Source organism: Aythya marila, assembly GCF_965140915.1.
Source record: "Aythya marila genome assembly, chromosome: 3".
In the NCBI taxonomy this organism is placed as follows: domain Eukaryota; kingdom Metazoa; phylum Chordata; class Aves; order Anseriformes; family Anatidae; genus Aythya; species Aythya marila.
In genome coordinates this window covers 17,733,119-17,753,763 of record NC_139044.1, presented here as the reverse complement: position 1 = coordinate 17,753,763, position 20,645 = coordinate 17,733,119, and the positions used below count along the sequence as shown (strand labels likewise).

Sequence of the window (20,645 nt, the reverse complement as noted above, 5' to 3'; positions counted from 1 at the left end):
CAAACAGGCAGTACAAAAATCAATTCTCTCATCTAGGCTGACAAACTTTTGTTCAGTGATAACATTAAGCAAGATAAGAAATAGCATAGATACAGTAAGAGCATCAAACACAATCAAACAGATACCACAACATGTTGTTTAAAAAAAAAAAATAAATTAGCACCACAGATTGTTTCTCCATAGTAAACAAGCTTATTCAAAGATAGATGTTTATATCTTTTGTCAACATATCTCTAGATGGTCAAGAGAAATCTGCCTAGTAATTTTTTAATTGATTCTTTACAAGCAATTACCAGCAAACAATACTAATCAACAGGAAGACTCAAAAACTCACTGGCCTGGGAAGATGATCTGATCTCTAGAGATGGACTATTCAAGACCAACTCAAAGCACTATGGCCAACAGATAAAGAAAGAAATACTGTTGAAAATGCCAAGAGTTGCTCTGTGAAAACTGATGTCTTAGTTTCCAAACTGTTACCTTAAGAAATTACTAAATCATCCACCCCTAAAATTAGAGTTTAATTTCACCTCCAGACAGCAACAAATCTGACACAAGTGCCCCAAATGCTGCTATTTGATACTTACTCGGACATGTCCTTCATAAGCTGTTCCTATACCTTTCTGCGGATCTATTCCCAAAGGGCCCTTAGTCTGTTCAGGAGGGATTGGACATACTGCAGGGGCCTTGTCTGCACAGGTCACGTGGCAGGAGAATCCACATACTGGTGAGGAGGAAACGAAACAAAAGTATTTGATGGTTATTTCTTATGCAATGCAAAAACTATGATAATGATGATGACGCTTTTTCTATTTATTTATTTATTTTTTACTAACAATTGAATTGTTGCACTGAACTTTGCTACACTAAAATAGAAAAGTAATTTATTTTTTTTTTTTGCACAACAGCAGTGCAGAATTTGATTGGATCTAAATTCAGAGTTGTTCAGCTTCAGAGTTCTATGGAACTCATTAGAAGTTCAAATTGAAAAATCTATATGATTGTTTTTCTAGGTCCATCTGTCTTATAAACAAAAAGCTGCAAACTTCCCTAAATGATGCGTGTTATTCTGTGTATACAAAAATCTAGGATAAATCAGTCCTGGAAAGAAGCAATATTGTTACTAAATGGCAAAACTTTCTTACATACTGCTCCAGGTCATAAAGCAAGGTTGCTGTCAGCCTACTTGACCAATGACTGCTGCCCCTTATTGCTAATTTACATAAACTCTGCTAAGCTCTTCTGCCACCAACCAGAATAAGTACTTCCCCAGATAACTATGTAATTTTTTACATGAGATACTCAAAGTGTTTGGCTTCCACTGTTAAAAAGACAGCAGAATGAGAATATATTCTGTTATTCAAAATGTATACAGAAGACACCTGCATTATTGTTTACTATGCAATCTGCATCTGTAAGAACTTCAGTTCCCATTTCCTGCTTTTATACTTACCTTCACAAGTGCAGCCCTGTCTTATTAAACCAACCATCAGAGACGTGCATTGATTGCATTTTGTTGGGGTATTAAATGATTTCACTACAAACTGATGTGCTTTAGGCTGTGAAACAAGCAGACAAGGATGTTAGTATCTGTAACACTTCTGAAGAATAGTTATCTTACACAGACACAAGAATTTTTGCTGAAATGAGACCTGAGTTCCTAACACACAGGCTGAAGACATTCCTTATCAGTGCTTGTTATTGATAACTTAAACCATCCCATGCAAACACAACCACAGAAACTGAACTTTGCCTCAGAACATTAGTTTGCTTCCACCATAGACAGGAAAGTTGACAAAATTACCCAATTACACTCATTACAAGTTGAACATATGCATGTACCTATCTTTCAAGAAACATTCAGTGCTTCACTGTAAGGAGTGTTGCATTAGTTCAGAGTAAAACATCAAACTTCTTTTTCAAAACTCTGATTTTTATGACAGAGTTCAGTTTTATGGTGTCAGGCACAGGCTATTTCAGAATACCCAATTTAAAGCAAGAATGCAGATAAAGTTGATTTTTAAATTGGTTGACTGCAACAGATAGATCAGCTGAAGCCTCCACACACAGCATGGGAAACAAGCAGAAGGAGTTGGAAACCATTGTCGCAGTTAGACAAATATGACATGATTGCTATCACAGAAACATGGTGGGATGAATCACACAACTGCAACACTGTAACTGAGGTCTATAAGCTTAGAAAAATAATCATTATTTACTGTTAAGGCAAAACAGTTGTAAAAATGAAACAACGGGTGCAGTACAATCTGTTTCACACTTAGTATTTTTCATTGATCTATTAAGACGTTGCCAACAGAACTGCCTGCTCAAACATCTCTAGCATTCTTTTATATAAAGTCTTTTGTTATTTTGCAATTTATCAAAATAGTGGAACAGATGTATTAGAAAGACTTACACACTTCATTGATTAATTGCAAAAAAAGCTTTTGTTGTTGTTTTTGTTTGTTTGTTTTTTAATATATACAGAAGACTCCTGAGCTATTGAGGGGCTGTTAAATTTTAGAAAGCAACCAGCCTGCACACAAAGAACTCTTCTGGAGAGTTCTGGTAAGATTCCTGATGCTGTGGCCCAGGAGCAATACTTTTCCCCTTATTGTACAAAAAATGTGAACACATGATTGAATACCTTTAGTGCAGGAAGTCCCGATCCAATATATGCTGTCTTCATGGTTGGCGTGTGAATTGAACGAGGAGGATGATCCATAACCTGAATGTAGTCCCCAAAAGATCAGTAAGACATCAAATATGCACTATCAAAGACAGCTTGAATAAAGCAAAAATACTACAACCTGCCGCCCACTCCATTCCCAAGCATACAAAACCAAAAAAAAATAACAAAGGAAGGACTCGGGAATACAAATCTTACTTGTCATAAAAATGATGTGCTAGATTCAGCTCTTAAATATTTGACATCTTAAACGGCAAGAATAGTTTTGCATTAGCTCCACTTAACCAACTATTTTCTACCATAAAATAATCAGAGAATTGATTTTTTTAAACAGGGGAAGGGGATGATACATTATTACGGTTGCAGAACCTTGCTAATATTTTGTATGGACAAGACTCCAAAGCAAGACTCCAAAACATGCTCTCAAACTATATTGTAACATCATCTTTGTGCAGATAATTCTTAAATTTTCGCAACTAAGGACACATTATGCAGAGACATCCAATAATTGATTTACCATAGTCCCCATCCCTAACTAACTAACCATACATAAAAGGACTCAATATTCCCCAAAGTACAGCTCACCACCAGTGCAGAAGGTTATTTACAGGGTTCTAAATAGTCCCTACAGTATAGCGAGTTTAGTTTCTAAACAAAAAGATTTGTAACAGCAAAGTAAAACTGGTACTCCTAAAAAAAAAAAAATACCTCTATGGGTTCAGTTTCGCTTGCTGTAGAAGGAGACCTCGATCTTGAATGGAGGTGAGACTTGGTATCTTCATCCCGTGATGGTGTATTAGACAATGTAAAATTCTCAACTGAATCAATCTAGGAGAACAATTCCAGAGGGGGAAAAAATTAAAAGAAATCAAAGTCATCGTTAAAATGGATTTCTTGACTCTTACCAAAATAAGATAAGGAAGCAGCAGAATTCCTAAGAGAAAACTGAGAAAGAAAGAATCAGTTTTAAGTAACTCTTTAATCAAGCTACAAAAACACAATTTAAATTATTAAATATGAAGACGCCAAGGCTTCTGCCGAGAGGTGAGCACATGCATAAGAACTGCTAGTTCAGGCGCCTGATAAACACTCAAGGAGACTTGTAATTGAGCATTTTTAAAGGGTGACTATTTTCTAAACATTACTCTTATTTTGTCCACCAGTATTAGAAATTTGTTAGTAGTGAATTCCCATATAAACCACATAAATCAGTGCAAATGTATTTAGCAGAAAAGGCAGAGCAAATACTATATTTCCTTAAATTAGCATTAACAATATTCACAGAGAATTGAAGGGGTTTGTACTCCACCAAAACTACAAGAAGGGAAACATCTTTATTTTCTACATTTTCTTCAGGGGACTATTTTCCTAGTCTTTGATACACAACAAAACTAAGCCAAGAACAAGATTATATTGAACAAGAGGACACTGAGTATGATCAGGTGTCCTGATAACAAGTCATCTTTTGTCTGATCTTCATCAGACAAATGAAAATCGAGACTGAAAATCAAATAAAAATCGAATGAAAATCAGAGAATGCAAGATTCTTCATCGTAAACATGACATCCCCACATCAAAGTTTTGGATTTATTTTTTATTTAAATTAAAGTGAGATAAGGATGCTTTTCTCCACTAATAATAAAATTAAAGGCTGAAGGCCTACAGAAGGCTCCACGGCATGTCTGGCTTTTCTAGAGCAATGTTATCAACACTTCCCCATTGCTAAGGATTTGTGTAACTTGCACACAAAATAAAATATGCAGCAACCTTTACAGAACGCATCTGAATATTCCAGTGTGTTTTTTTTTTTCTTAATTTGCCATTGACAGCATACTAGGAATTCAATAACCTTTGCTACTTTTTTGAGAACAAAATATATCGCCATGCCAATCTTATACATGCATATAGAGTTCTCTTCCCCAGAAAATCATGGCAATGAACAGGTGCAGCTGAAGTTCTCTTGCTCTATTTTTTTTTTCTTATTTTAGATTGTAGTGAGCTAAGTTTGAAGACTTCTTTACCATAGTCATAAAAAAAAAAATGTCATAGAGAATGCTCATCAGCTTAATCAACTTAGGCAAATTAAGATGCCTGCAACAACAACAAAAAATAATTTGCGTCATGGGATAATGAGATACACCTATTTTCTGCACATAAGTCATGTACTTTAAGTACTGAGGCAAAAAGTAGCAGTAAACATTTTGTGCTCAGATTTATCAGAAGCAAATTATAACTGGAAGCTTCATCCAGTATTAGAAACACTGATGCCTTTAAGTAGACAAGACACATAGTATTGTTTCAATTAAACTTTTTTTTTTTTTTTTTTAAAGCAAGTCTGAACATGTGCTAACTTAGAATCCAGTCAAAGACTATTTAACCTCAAAAAATCTTGCTGCTTTCTAACAGTGCTATTAAAAAAGCAAGCCCAAGGAGTAACCACAGGACTTTTTTTTTTTTCATAGTAAGAAGCGGACGTTCCTTCTCTTCTTTCAGTTAAATTCAGAGATCTAATCTATTATTTCATAAACATTTCCACATACTCAGAAGGCTTTCCCTTTCAAAGTAGTATCTGCATACCAAAGAATTTTCATGGTGTCTCTTAAAAAATTTAGTACAAGGATAATATAAATAATGGAACTTTTTGGGAATGTGTTACAAAGCCTTTGTGGTTAGAAGACAACTGCTGAACTATTTACTAATGTATTTTCACTTTGCCCCAAAACACACAGAACCTGATCTACCATTACTGAATTTGAAGGGAATTTAACCACCAACTTCACTGCAGAAACAGGGTGTTAAGCTATATGGCTGCTGTAATCTTCAGGTTCCTTACTGTAATGAGATGAAATAAGTACAAAAGAAGCCTAACTCAGCTATGGCCAGAAGCTTAAGTGGACCATAATATTAGCACCATTAAAACTAGCCTTAAACTAAGCCACCGGATTATGAAAACAACATTTGAGATCAAATTGCAACAGCCTTGTTGGCTTCCACCAGACTGTGTTTATCGGCACACACAATGTCGTCTGTGAAGGTGCCAACACCAGGGTAGATGAGACCCTGAGCAACCTGATCTACTGGGTGGCATCCCTGCCCATGGCAGGGGGGTTGGAACTAGACGGTCTTTGAGGTCCCTTCCAACCCAAGCCATTCTGTGATTCTATGAAGGTCTGAGCCAAAGCTGGCCCCTGTATAAATACATCTGAATTGGAGCCACAACAGGCAAAAATAGTCACTGTAAGCTTGCCTAAAACACTGAGATGCTGAGATGCGTGCTTTGAACTACATTAGGTCATTATTTGAGCTGTGGGTATTGTTGTTTATGTATTGATTGTTCAATAGAAACGCTTTGTATGCTTTCCTAGTCTTACTATCACATATATATGAAAGAATCAAAAGAAGTAGCTCAAAGTGGAGTGAGTTTAAAGTGGACATGGCATACCTGGCACCAATTCAGGTACAAAGTTTTGGTAAAACCATGTTTTAAAATCCACCTCAATTTCTGAAACACCACAAAGCTTTCCAGCTCGACAGACTATAACACATACAACTATGTCTTCCTTGTATGAATTTTTCCCACCTTCTTCAATGTTTCCGTTTACTCAGTCTCCTACTTCTCATTTATTTATCTTTGTGCTGTGATATTTTCTGTCATTTGCTCTGACATGCCTCCTGAATGCCAAACTTCTACCTTGTACAGGAAATTCTTGTAACCCTACGTGTCCTCTCCAAAGGTCAAGGAAACAAACAGGCCCTCATTTGACATCTGCTCATCTTCCCATCCTGTTATCAACCAGATCAGCTTTCGTAATGAATGTTCATAGTGAAATGAAGAAGTAGCCAAAGCATCTTCTTTAGTTACTGCGATATTCTGCTCATGGAAGTATTACCAAACCAAATACTCCAGAAGCTTTTAGCCCACAGCTGTAAAACAACAAAAAGCACAGCAGCAGCGGCAGCAGCAAGCAGTAGCAGCAGCACAAGACATGCAGAGAGATATATACGTAATCCATACATTAAACAAAGGCATGTACACAACAGGCAAAAATAAAGGGCCACATAGAGTAAGACAGCCTCTTACACATCTGCCTCTGTTAGCTGGAATACAGGAAGGAGAGCGCTTTAACAAAGAAAGGAGGAGAATATGTTACAAAACCAAACAGTGACATATACTTCAGCTCTAAATTCATTGCTGTATATTTCCAGATGTACTGTTTAGACACACACAAACACGTTCATTTTTAAAACAATTTTCAAAACACTATTCTGGGGTAACAAGAGGAAAGAAACGTCAAAAAAAGGAACAGTTATTTTAGAGTTTGTAGCTTTACAACAGACAATAACAGTGAAACTACAGACTATGTTACACTACAGAAGTATGATTTGTAGTTAGTATCCCTGTATTCTCAATAACACAAATAAAGCAATCTTTTGGAGGTTCACTACATCCAATTTAAAGAATCATTAAGAACCAGAGGAATTCTAAACTTAATTATGAATGTGCAGGAACAGTCAGGGCTCTCAGCACACGCTAATGTGGAGTATTTAAAAACGAGAATTCAGAACATGATTTACTCTGTGGTTATTTACAAACCTGAGGTTTGTTTAGTTTAACCAAGGCCCACAGGGACTGCATGGGGGGCAGACTGCAGGAAGATTTAAGAAAGCTATTTTTAATTCATAATGTGCTACTAACAAGAGAAAAAAAATATTTTCTACCAAGTAGGAAAATAATTGTCAAGGGAAAATGGCTTGTTATTGTTTTAGTGTTACTAAATAATCACAAATTCAACTTTGAATAAAACAAGTTGATTGCTTCTGTGAGCTAGAGAGATACACAAAGATCAATCTTGAAAAGAAATAAAAAACAATATCAAACCAAAACAAAAACCACCACCCAACACTGCTATTATCAGACAATTCCCGGGAACACAGCAGACTTAAGACCTAGATGATACTACTGAGAGACAATCTGCAACACACAGGAGAAATAAGGGAAAAGATTTAGAAATGAGTATAGTGGAGTCATTGGGGATGGCTGCCCTCCACACCACAATCAGAAACCACAGGCAGCAAAACCCAGTTCTACTCCTTTTCACACCTCTGGTGCACACAGGAGATGAAAGGATCATTTCTGGACATTTGGACTTTCACAACTATGAGGATTTTGGCACCAGTTCCACCGATTTGACCAGGTATCTTTTTGAGGATTCGAGGAGGAACAGCGTGAGCCAGCAGTGACTGCTACTCATCTCAATACTGAGCTACTACTTCTCTTGCTCAACACACCTGCAGGCTACAGAGACAGCAAGACAAATGATTTTACTGCTCTCCAGAAGAAATGCAAAGCTATCATTTTCCTTAACTGATACAATTAGAATTAACTACAATCATTCACTGAGCGTGATAAATGATCACATTATTTGGATGGCAGACAGGAGACGTTATCCACCCTAACAAACTTCACATGTATCCAGTGGGTCAAACTCGGTGCTGCTTACACATGTATACATTAAACAGTCTGCAGAGACTTTGCAAAGAGTGCAATATGTAACTACAACAGCATATTATTTTACACACTCTGTCATTTCATAATGAAGCACAGAGGCTGTAGAAACATAATGGGCCATCAGTAATATTTACTTTGGGTTCTTGATTACAGGACAGGCTTTCCTGAAAACCATGCTATCTTGCAGCACTGCCTGAGTCTAACCTACAGGTTTCTAATTCTTCACTGGTCTGAATTTAAAGAACCCCCACACTTCTCAGGTTTGATTGAGCACAGGTTAATTCTCTTTGAGGTGCTACAATAAACATTGCCCTACAAAGCAACTACTGTCAAAAAGACATGTTGATAAGAGAGCAGAGGTCACATCCAGAGGGGAGGGTGGGTTTTGTTCTTCTCCCCCCCCTCCCCCTTTTTTATTTGCTTTTTTTTTTGAGGCCCTTACTATCTTTTAAGTCAAATATGTGGATATCGAACCTGCTGCATTAGTTGAAACATAAATAAACATTCATCTTGGTAACTGAAAGGCTAGGTATTATGAATCTCTTTGTGAATTAATCAAGTAATTGCCCAGCTATAGAAGGGTGCAGAACTGACTTTAAAACACAATTTAATTATACTACCTTCCACCTACTAAAAATGACATCAGACATTTCTCTTTCAATAAAGAAATATAACTCAACAAGTGTTCTACTTGTCTGTAAGGTACTTTTCCTGTCTTTGAACAGCCAACTCTCTTGTTTTGCTAGCAGGTTTGCCAGAAAGCATTCTGCCTCAGTGTTAGAGAGGCCCTAGATAGCAGATAGTTACTCCAATTCAGAAAGGTACTGAGAAAACAAAGCTGTTGGACTCGACTTGAAAATATACCAAAGGAGGTTTGATTCTGTATGTGCCAAGCCATCCATATGCAATGATATACACGCTAATAACTTGGGGTATTAGTTAAAAAGATTTGATCTGGGTGGATCAACTGAGAAGAATGATCTAAAGGATGTATGGCAACAGTTGAAAATTATTCACTTGCAAAGAAAAAAAGGTAAAAGCTCATGAAAAAAAAAAAAAGCTGCCTTCTTTAAAACAAAAGAAACAACAAAAAACAACAGTGCTTTATCCTGTATTTATTGGTGTCCTTCAAAACTAACTAGAGAGCAAAGAGGAAAACTTTGTTGTCCTCTGTTTCACCTTGCAAAACGGAAAATTATCCATTACCCTGTTACATATGTACTTTATTTCTCTTTTAACAAGTTTTTGCAGAATGACAGGATGGTTGAGGTTGGAAGGAACCTCTGGATGCTATCTGGGACAAACCTCTGCTCAAAGAGGAACACCTAGAGCAGATTGCCTAGGACCACGTCCAGGTGTCCAAGGAGGGAGATTCCACAAACTCTCTGGGCAACATGTTCCTGTGCTTTGTCACACGCACAGTGAAGTGCTTCCTGATGTTTAGATGGAACCTCTTGGGTTCCAGTGTTTGCCCACTGCATCTTGTCCTCACACTAGACACCACTGAAAAGAGCATGTTTCTGTCTTGCTTGCATCCTCTCTTCAGGTATTTATGAAAATTGCTGAGATCCCCCCCAAGCTTTCTCCTTCTCTAGGCTAAAAAGTCTGAGCACTCCCAGCTTTTCCTGATAGGAGATCTGCTCCAGTCCCTTCACCATTGTTTTAGGAGAGTAATAGATATTTTAAAGGTACCTTTTTATGAAACAGCCTGCTGATAGAAACTAAGTGTTCCTAATGCTCTGGCAACATACCGAACACTTCCTTAATTCAGTGAAGAATTGAAATATTAATTTATTATACATTTAACAAGACAGGAAACTCTATTTTACTATATTACTATTTTTGGTGTAAGAAAATTACAGTATCAGCAAGACAAGGGTTTCTATGCTACACAAAAATGCAGACAAATGCATGCTACTATGGTACCATAAATGTACATTCTCATTTTGTCTAAGGTATGTATTGAATTGCAGATAAAAACATCTAGATGAAAAGCATTCTTTCAGAATTGCTGAAAGGAAACTCAGTCAGTAGTATAGGCCGATCTGCTATACCGTCTGTTACATCATTCACTGCAGACATTTCTAGAATAAAATTAATAACATTGCATTTTAATGCAAATATGATTCTAGTATTTTAAATATCTACGTATAAATACGCGTGTATGTGTATGTAACATATACACATAAAAGTACACGCATATGTACGCACAATATACACAGAATTGCAATGGGTGGTATACTGCAAATGATGCACAGTATTTACTTTTATTTTAAAAGTTTGTTAGTGTTTACACATATGGGCTTATTACTCCGGTCTGGAAGAAATATATACAGTCAATTTTCAGCTTCTAATTTAATTTCCTTAGCATGCAACTAACCAGCACAAATATTTAAACACTGTTGAGATCAAAAATTAGCATCTCAAATACCAATAAAAAAAATCAAGAAGGTCACTTCAGATATAATGAAGATTACTTCTTAAAATATAGACTAAAAAGTATATTAATAGTATTAGTATATAATACTAATAGCATATAATAGTATTTTATTTGAACTGACAGAAATTAACTGTATGGAAAAAAACCCACTACTTTCACTGAAGTGACCAGAAAAGTTTTGGAAACAACTAATGATAAAATAATAACATGAAGCAATAGAACTAAATAAAATAAATATGCCAGTGCTTTTAGAACCATTTTCCACAGGTCATATCAGTAGACAAGGCCCCAAAACATCTTCTCCCCATTAGAAATACCCTTCTGAAATTAAGATTTCTTTACCTGCACATAAAGAAAAACACTGACTTCAAAACTGTGTGTCTATCTATATAGATGGTGTAAGTATTATAGAAATAGTTCTCTGCTACACTTGCAGCACTTTTATTTCGACTGCATTACCATTTCGAATATTCCAAATCAAATCAAATCAACTGATCTTTCTTACTGAGGGATTTACTGGTTTGAAAGTCAAAGACTTACGTCATCCATAAAATCAATCAATGAGGATGAAGAGGAGGAAAAGGAATCCTATTTTAATGAAAACAGCAGAAAAAAAAAAAAAGGAGAGAGACAGAAAAAAGAGCAAGATGAAGAAAGCTGTTCAGCGCAAATAAAAGTGCAAAAATAAAGAACTGAAATAAATAGTGCCAATAACAGTTACCTAAGTAATTTTCATTAATTGCCTATCATAGACAATTAATCCATAAACTACCCATATAAAATGAATTTTTTTCCAGCATTAAAACACAATGACACAATAAAACCATATTCCTATACTCCAACAGGATTTTTATATTAAAAGTAACTTGTAAGAGAAATAGTTAAAAAAGGAAATCAAAAATGGTATTAATTGTGAGGACTTCATGAGACAACAACGGACAAATGAATACAAAATGAAAAGTAAGTACATTTTGGAAGATCAGTAACATGTGGGATGTCTTTGATAGCTAAATGTGATGACCTTGTACATGCATCAGAAAAAAACTAGTGCAAATTTTAGACCAACGTATAACTACTGAGGTAGTACCTTGTCCTCATGAATTTAGTTTGACCAATATTTCACCCCAGCTGTTCTTTTGAAAGAAAAGTGATGCATTGCTTACTGTTGATTAAAATAGAAGATATGAAATGTACAGTACTGTTTCAATTTTTCTCCTCTAAGTTTTCTACCTAAACTTCTCTTTTATCTAAAAGTAACAAAGGAATTAAACAGATTTATTTTTTAAGTATATAGGATCTGTGGAGATGAGACAAACAGCAATTATCTGAATTCTACAAACCTGTGAATGAAAATGAACAAGAGATGAACACAACCTAATAAATATACAGCACCAACATTTTCATGGATTATTTACCTATTTTCTCGCATTTTTACCAAACTAGTCTTCATATTTCTTAGCAGTCCTCTGAACACAAACTAAGGCCATTTGAACACCTCTGCTTTATATGTTTGCTACAAAATTGGGAAAATTTCTGCATTCAAGATTATAGAGAGAATTCACTTTGATTACAAGTGTTCAAAGAAGAAAGCCAGCACCTCAGATGACAAGCAATATTCACATATTGTTATACACAGATCTCTATGGGGCAATATGATTACAAACAATAACAAACTATCAGCAAATATGCATACAATCTGCATAAAATAGCAACAGTAAAAAGTTTTATTGACTAACTGAGAAAGAAAATAGATGCACACTTACTTCAAATTGATCCAGAGCAGAGGTAGGCGCATTCAAAAATGCCAAGAAAGAATTCTGTGAGTCTTGGTGCTTTACACCTAGAAAACAGCAGCAGGTTTTTAAGCTACAGAAAAATGACCTCTTCGTGGAGGACCTTTGCCTTGCTGAATTCGGGCTTTGGGTATCCACCCAATCCACCTCCATTTCTTTTCAATGAGCTGTCACTTTTGGTCTGTTTTCCAGAGTAAGATTTTTTAAAAATAGATATACACCCACTAAAGCAAGAAGCAAATGTTTAATGAACCATTTCTAAGCTAGGATGTGTGTGGAGTGAATCGAACAAGAAAACGTAGTGCATGTGTGTATTACGCAGAAGGAACAAGTTTCTAATGTGCTTATGTCTATTTGCAACATGCACTGAATGACACACAGGCTTAAATACTAATGCAGCAGGTGTCATCCCTACTCTACCCACACTCTACAGTCAACCGTGACAAGATGGTAGACAACAGCAAATAGTAAATTTCCATAAAAAACATACTAAACATACTATTTGGAGAACATACTGAATTTGCAGATAATACGGGTTTCTTGACATACATGTATACTCTATACCTACATAAATACACTGAAATCCTACAAAAAGACTAAAAAAAAATCTCAAATTACCTGCTATTTTCATTTTTGTTGATCTTTTTCCCCACCCCTCCCAGGTTTAAAAATATACTTATCAGAAGAAGGGATGCATGTGATGATCTAAATTATCTTATATACATGGATTTGCACACACGGGAAATTACTCTATCACAGTACACTGAGGGCAGCTGAAGACCTTACATACTGATGTCTGAATCACGAATTGTGTGTCTTCTTAAAAGGGAGAATCAAGTCCAAAGATAATAAGGACTAAGGTATATTTATAGCAAAATATTTGAATAATTACAGAAGTCATTTACTTCTGAAAAAGCTTAATTATTAACTTTTTTTTGAGTAATACTTTAAAATAAATAAATAAATAAATAAATAAATGTTTATCTCTATTTCCACAAAAATAATAATGTATTAATACTAGAAAAAATACAAGGTAAAATATTAATTACGAATTCTTAATAGATTGTTTAACAGGAAGGTAGATTTCAGAAGCCGAGGAACCATGCAAAATTATTTAAGACAGCTCAAGAGTCTAAAAATAAAAGCTAACCATGACAAAGCACTATTGTTTCCAGAAAGATGCTATCAAAAGTTCATCTCCAAGCACTCAGAAGTATAATCTGTTATCAGTGCTAAGCATTAAGATGAACAAGTAACAATTCCCTAAGGTTTATTTGCTAATCAGCACCAGTGATTTTTGAGTATTTTGTATAGGCTTGTATTATTTTTACCAGTCAACCAGCACTTGCATGCCTAACTATATAAGATGAATGTTATCTGCAATACATTATTGACTGACATGCCATTAGGTTGCAAAGGCTGAACAATATTTTAAATCTCTACGCAACAATTGTTGTCAGGGCTTTGAATTTTTTTCTGAAGTTCAAGCAATTCCCTATAAAAAATTAGATAATTCCATTTGGCCTGAAAAGTTCCTTACTCCCATGTGACTCACAAGATACAAGTATGAGAGATACTATGTAACACGTAAAGAATCAGCCAAATCATTAATCTTTCCTCATTTTTTTTTTTTTCATTTCAGATTTACTATAATATTTCTTCTCCCAGCAACTATGCAAAATACTGTTAAGGCAGATGTTATTAGAGAGGTAACGTTAGGCAGAAATCGCAGACAACTCTCTTACAACCACAGCAAAACAAACATGACCACACTGTTCACGACATGGTTAAAAAGCCAATCAATGACCAGAAACCAATGAATGAACTGCAGAGTGCCTCTGCAGTTGTATCCCCTCTTACGGGTCCAAAAGATTCATAAATGTTCATAAATGGAGAACACTGAAGAACACAACACTGAAGTTTAAATACCTTCATCCATAAATGAAGGAGAAAAAAAAATCATACTTCCAGCAGTTTTCTGGCAGTAAGTTACCATGCACAAGCAAAATAAAAATAATACAGTTCCAACCCAGATAATACCTTACTTTTTCAAGTATATCAACAAAATGGATACATATGAGAAGTGCAAATGCAACTGCTGTGGATACATCTCATCGTGCAACAGGTGTGCTCACATATTATATACCAAAACCACTTGGTATCGTATTTTACTTGCAAGTTGACACTTAATTGATAAGATATACCCGCCAATGTGAAATATGTTCTTATTTATTTGGATATCATTTGCCATACCCTTTTCTGATCTAAGCTCTTCTGTCTCCTTTTTCAGCCTTTCAATATCTGTCAGCAGTTCCAAGTTCTTCTTCTCAGATTCTTGCAATTTACTTCAAAAGAATACAAACAAAAAAACTATGTAAATATTGAGAACCCATGATACAAGTCACTCTTTTTTTGTCCAGCTTTTCATGCAATTTGGACTACTGCCCAGTTAAAAATCAATGCCCAGAAAGCTGCATGATGTCATCAAATGCAAAAATAAATTCAGAAACCTGTTTGGACCTGTTCAGTATGGTATCTTAAAAAAGAACAAGCATTAACTACCCTTGTTTACCCACTAGGTAGGCTCATGTCTCTAATTTATGAGTAACTTTTTGAGCCTGCATCTTATGCTCAAGAAAAAAAAGACCACGTGTATTTTTAAATTACAAATTGATTTTTTTAATTGGTTAATTCATAGTGCCTGTGATACTGGCAGATTTTGTAGAACTGGTTTTCCTCTCAGTTATTTTACAGTTAGTTGTTTCAGTGTTTTTTGATTCGCAGCAGATAGGTAACACTACTATGCATTTCTACAGCACTTCTCATCCTTGCCTATCAAAAAAACACCGGTTCTCTGTTCTTAGAGGAACTACACTACTGCCTATCATCATGTTACCTGGTGTGAAGGTAACATTTCCCATTTGAGGTGGACAGGGCATTCATTCCCCCTTCACAGATAACATACTTGAATCTCAACTCTGTCCAACTGATTTCCCAAAGCTCTAAAACATGTGAGTGCCCCTCAAATATGACAGAGAAATCCTTCATTTTGCTTGTATTTGAAATTCTTACATCGCATGCTATCCCTTCTCTGCTTGGGGCAGTTTCCATACCTTCTATTGTCCTTCTACAAGCTCAGACACTGCAAGGCTGACAGAATTGCTACTACAAAAATCATTCTTGTAGAGAAAACAGTGAGAGGAACAGAATGGGTATGAATCTAAGAGAAGGCTCAGAATTCCTGCTTTAGCTTGAGTACCTAATTCAACCTACAGCAACTCAGACGACTTGCATGCACTACATCTCTAGCCCGGTGAGATTCATAATTTGTAAATGTAACTACCATCACATCACAGTGCAGTTCTTCTCATGGCAAAGTCACATATACTTTAGTTTAAATCAAATTACAACATATCACAGAAACTATGCAATTAGTATGTTATTTTTTACTTCATATTTTTGCATTTTATCTATAAAACGTCTTTACTTAATATAATTAATACCTTGTAGTAGGGATCAGAACCACTGCTAAAGAAATTCAAGCCTTCTTTTTAGCAGAACTTAGCTGCAACTGTTAGCAGCAGTGCAAGCTTATTCTTAAACACTCTTTAAACATGGGATTCTCTTGAAGGCACAGAAAATCTCATGTTCTGTCTTTGATTTCTGTCCGAACAAGCAAAGAAACAACAGGTGCCAGCTTCAATAGTGAATGCCTATGAAGAAGGCTTGTGCCACTAAATCTGTGTTCACAGGATTCCAAGAGATTTCCTTAGTACTAGTTCTTAGGCACTCCTGAAGTAGATTTGAAAGTAGAGACTTAGAAATGGAATGTCCTGCTACGGCTAGACAAATACAGCTTCTAAATAGCTTCTTCAGCTATTCACCCTCCTCAAAACAGATTTTGTAATTTAAGTTAAAAAAAAAAAGAAAAAAAAAAAGATCCGAGGAATGAACAAAAGCATTCATGACTTCCCACAAGCACATCTTGTTGCCGTGCAAACCAATATGCAATAATTGCATTTTGTCAGATAAACCACTACAGCTACTAATACCATGGTAAAGAATATATTCTAAGATAGAAAAACAAATTCTGTTTGCATTTGAATTTTTCATCACGACTAGGAGAGATTCCATTATTAAAGAGAAGGTATCCCCTCAAAGTCTTCAGGATTCCAAATCTTCAAAGGAAGTATTCAACTGCTCACACAATAAATACAGATAAAGTCTTTTGTTCACATTTGGATAAAAGAAACTGGCATATCATTCATTATCAAATTTTGATAGACAAGATAATTAAAGTCATGATTTGATGACACTCTCTGGAAGGTATCAAAGTAAATTTTCATTACAACAATTCAGTCTTACCACTCTGTAGAGATACAGGAAGCTTTAACTTTATTCAACTCATCCTGAATAGCCTGTTTGGCTCGGATTTCAGCATCAAGAGCCGACTGTAGTTCCAACCTTGCAGACATATCTAACTTTGCAAAGCGGCGCATCTTCCAGGGCATATCCTAGTTAAAAAAAAGCAATAAAAAAAAAAGGGGAGAAGGAAGAGTAAGAGGAGAGAAGGCAGAAAACAAGGAATGTAACTAACTTCAACAATTATGTTTCTCAGTCTATTATATCTCTGTCTATTTAGTCTCTAAATACTAGAGAGTACTCTTATGATTTTTACCCTCAAGTAACAAATAGGCAAGGAGAATGTCTTACACTGTCAGTCTCAAAATCATAGAGACTTTGTGAATTCTACTTTTGATGTGCCTCAATTCAAATGACAATCAAAGGACAAAGAACATTCAAAGGACATTCAGAAGGGAAAGACTTCAAGGTTTCCATGACGTCAAGTACACATTTCCTTCAACAGACTAATATAAGATTATAAAGTAGCTACTTCAATAATATCAGAGATAAAAAGATACTACTGCTTTAATAAATGATAAAAAAATAAATTTGGCATTCAGTTATTCAGAAGGGAAGCTCTAAGAAAGTTTAAATTCTGACTAATACTGCCTCTATAGACAAATTATCATTGCAGCTGAAACTATTATTTTTTTTTAATTTTACTTTTTTAAAGAAAAAACAACAAAATCTAACATATGAAATTAGACTCTTACTGTAGCTCTTGCACCCAAGCTGGAGTTCCTCAGGGCCTCTAGTTCTTCTGTCATTTTAGAGGCCAAGGCTTGAAGATAACCTCGAGCATCTTTTTCATCACTTACCCTAGACAATTACATTAGAAGAAAAAAATGGTTTAACCAAACAATCTAAAAACAAACAAACAAACAAACAAACTTCAATGACATAACAACCAGAAACAGAAAAAAGAATAGAAAGCAAAAATCATAAAATATAAGGAAACGGGGGAAAAAAAACAATACACCATAAAATAAAGTCTACCATTAATTAATATGAATAACACAATGTTTCAGCAAAGATTTACAGATAGTAGCCAGAAGGCAAGACAGAAAACATCCACTCGCAACTGCCATGGGCTTGGAAGAAAGAGAAGATCTTCACCATAGCAAAAGCTATGGGCTAAACATCTACAGGTTGCAGTTACTTCTCGGTGTGTGTTTAAGATTTATTTAGGGATGATTGCTTTAATACAGAGGAGGCAAAGATAATGACCACTTGACACACAACTCTCAACCAACATGAAAAAGTAAACAATTAGGTATGCTTTGGGCTTTATTTTCTTTGTCGCCTGCTTACAATTTAGTTCAAGTAAGAAGGTAAGGGTAGGGAGGAGGCCTAGGGAAAAACAGAACAAAACAAGACCAAAAGGTTCTGACTTTAATAAAGTTAGTAAGAGTTTTAATATGAATGTTAGTATTCTTCCCAAGCTATACAAAAACTCAATGGAAGCAGCATATCAGCTTTTGTTCATTTTGGATGTACTATATTTTCAATTCTTTATGTAACACATTTTGACAACCAGGTAAGATGACCATGTCTATACGAACCACTAAAAGTTTAAAAGTGGGAAAAGGTGCAAGAAACAGCATAAGATGCTTTGGCAACCAAGGGGAATGCATAGTGAAATGGACGGGAAAAAGAAAATGGAGTTTAAATAGGAACAGAAAGACTGCAAGGCTTTCAAGGTGAGAAAGGAAGTAATTTTTACAAAAATGTATGCCAAGTTCAAGAATACTCCTCAGATTATTAAAAACAGTAAGTATAAATGGTACAATTTAAAGCTGAGATACCATTTTGTTGTCCACTAGGTGGCAACATTCTCCCACTACGGAGATTGATCAAATATGAACCCCGGAGTTCTTGGAGTCTTCTGATTTGTTACTGTTTTGCTGTTGGTTTTCTAGCTTTTAAATAGTTGTGTGTGTGTTTTTTTTTTCCTTTTTTTTTTTTTTTTTCCCCCGTTGGTTTTCAAAGCTTTTAAATATCTGCCATCATAACACTATGCTTAAAGACTCCAACTTAATTTCCACCCCCAGAATCAATTAAAACAAACAAACCAAAGAACCCCCTGCTTCTCCAAACATTCTCAACACTTCACTCTGCTCTCAAACCCTGAAGTTTCCCCCTGCCCTTCTGAATTTTTGTTTAATAGCTAATTAACCTCTGATTATTCCTACTTCAAACACAATGCGTGTAACAAATATTCAGGTTTCCTTCAGTTGAACTTCCCGAGAACTTCTGCTAGTTGTTCAATGTATCATCATACTCCAGATCACTTTCACAATTTGTATATGCTTTCTTCTGAAAGCAAGCAGGTTTCAAAAGCCAAATAACTACACTTTGGGGCTTTTTAATGTTTGATTTTATGCATTTATTTATTCTTACCTTTTTATTTTTTAAATGAAATCAGTAATTCAGATAAAGTCAACCACACTGCATTTGGTGGAATGAGACCTAGTCAACAAGGGTTTTCATTCATTATTTTATTCATTAACTGAATATTCTGGGTAACATTAGTCACAGTTTCTGCACTAAGCTGATTCTAATGTCTACTAATGTTCATTATAATAATAATGACCACTCTAATGATTGGGTAATCCAGCTATGATTTTGCAAATTCTCACGTACATGCTCAATATATAGAATTATTAATTTAAGCTAGCCATCTAAGATTCCTTTTCAATTGGTGGAGAGAAAAATTACCTTCTATAGCACTAGTCATGGGATTACCTACCTTATGACTTCTAAAACCGGGTTACATAAATCCCTCCCAGAGAGGGTAGTAAGTTAAGATTCTTGCCAAGAACTCTGGGAATCAAGAGCAAGATTTTTGTCGACCTCCTTTTGGTAACAGATCAGAAATACAGTGCCATGGCTATTTAAAAGATTCCTTTTTAAAGTGACCGTGTTAATCTCAGATGCAATGAATTTCTTTCCCAACTCCCGTAGGAAAATATAGAGCTGACTAAAAAATCTTCAATATTTCTTATTCTTGTCAAAGAACGATGAATGATTTGGGTAATGTAAGTATGCCGATACGACACCTCCCCTTAAGGCTGAATGATCTGTGTGAGTCTTATTGCTACCACATTCAAATTTGCAATGCAAGCAAAACTAAAGCTTTTCTGTTAAGAAATTGGCTGTATTTATGGTGTCTTGGGATAACAGCAAACACAAAAAGGGGTTTGTACATTTGCCATTACGAAGATGCAAAAGAGGACAGTAAGAATGCATGGAAAGGCTAAGGGGAACATTACAGGCCACTGAAGTTACTTGCATGCTATAAAATCTGAAGAAAAAAAAAATTAGAAAGGCCAAAGAAGTTATGAAGACAGCAACAATCCTAACCACAAAAAATGTGGACTCAAAAGTGTGGCACATTTCCTGAGGGATTTATTAGATGGCAAGGCACTCAACGGAAGTGAATAACTCCTAGGGCTTGTGTTACTTAAAACAGGGCTAGAACAAATCCTTTGAATTATCACTGGGAGATGAGCAAACTTTTTACCAAAACAGTAGGCAAAAAATATTTTGAGAGGTGGAAAGTATGCACCCAAAACACATATTTTAATTTAATCCTAAATGAAAACCTGCTAGTTTTGGAGATGGAGCCTGGAAGTTCTACCGTGCTTTTTTATGTCCAAAGCTAACTGGAAAGCAGCGGGAAAACTTAAGGGAGATGAGGGAAAGAGCGGGATCCTCCCCCTCTACTCAGTGCTGGTGAGGTCACTCCTGGAGTACTGTGTCCAGTTCTGGGCTCCCCAGTACAAGAGGGACATGGGGCTACTGGAGTGA

The 20,645-nt window shown here is 35.6% G+C and overlaps 1 protein-coding gene across 4 annotated transcripts in view; it reads right to left on the bottom strand.

The window, feature by feature from the left end:
* CDC42BPA (CDC42 binding protein kinase alpha) overlaps window positions 1-20,645 on the bottom strand; it is a 151,846-nt gene that overhangs the window by 26,751 nt on the left and 104,450 nt on the right. For 2 of the 4 annotated variants that reach the window (XM_082757476.1, XM_082757473.1), the window contains 10 exons: window positions 17,549-17,654; window positions 16,797-16,945; window positions 14,685-14,776; window positions 12,402-12,478; window positions 11,179-11,226; window positions 6,771-6,809; window positions 3,398-3,517; window positions 2,648-2,728; window positions 1,454-1,559; window positions 588-724 (listed from right to left, as the gene is read on the bottom strand). In XM_082757476.1, the coding sequence (XP_082613602.1) occupies window positions 588-724; window positions 1,454-1,559; window positions 2,648-2,728; window positions 3,398-3,517; window positions 6,771-6,809; window positions 11,179-11,226; window positions 12,402-12,478; window positions 14,685-14,776; window positions 16,797-16,945; window positions 17,549-17,654 (955 nt within the window). The remainder of the gene's footprint in view (window positions 1-587; window positions 725-1,453; window positions 1,560-2,647; window positions 2,729-3,397; window positions 3,518-6,770; window positions 6,810-11,178; window positions 11,227-12,401; window positions 12,479-14,684; window positions 14,777-16,796; window positions 16,946-17,548; window positions 17,655-20,645) is intronic. The other 2 variants (XM_082757474.1, XM_082757475.1) reach the window with 2 other exon arrangements.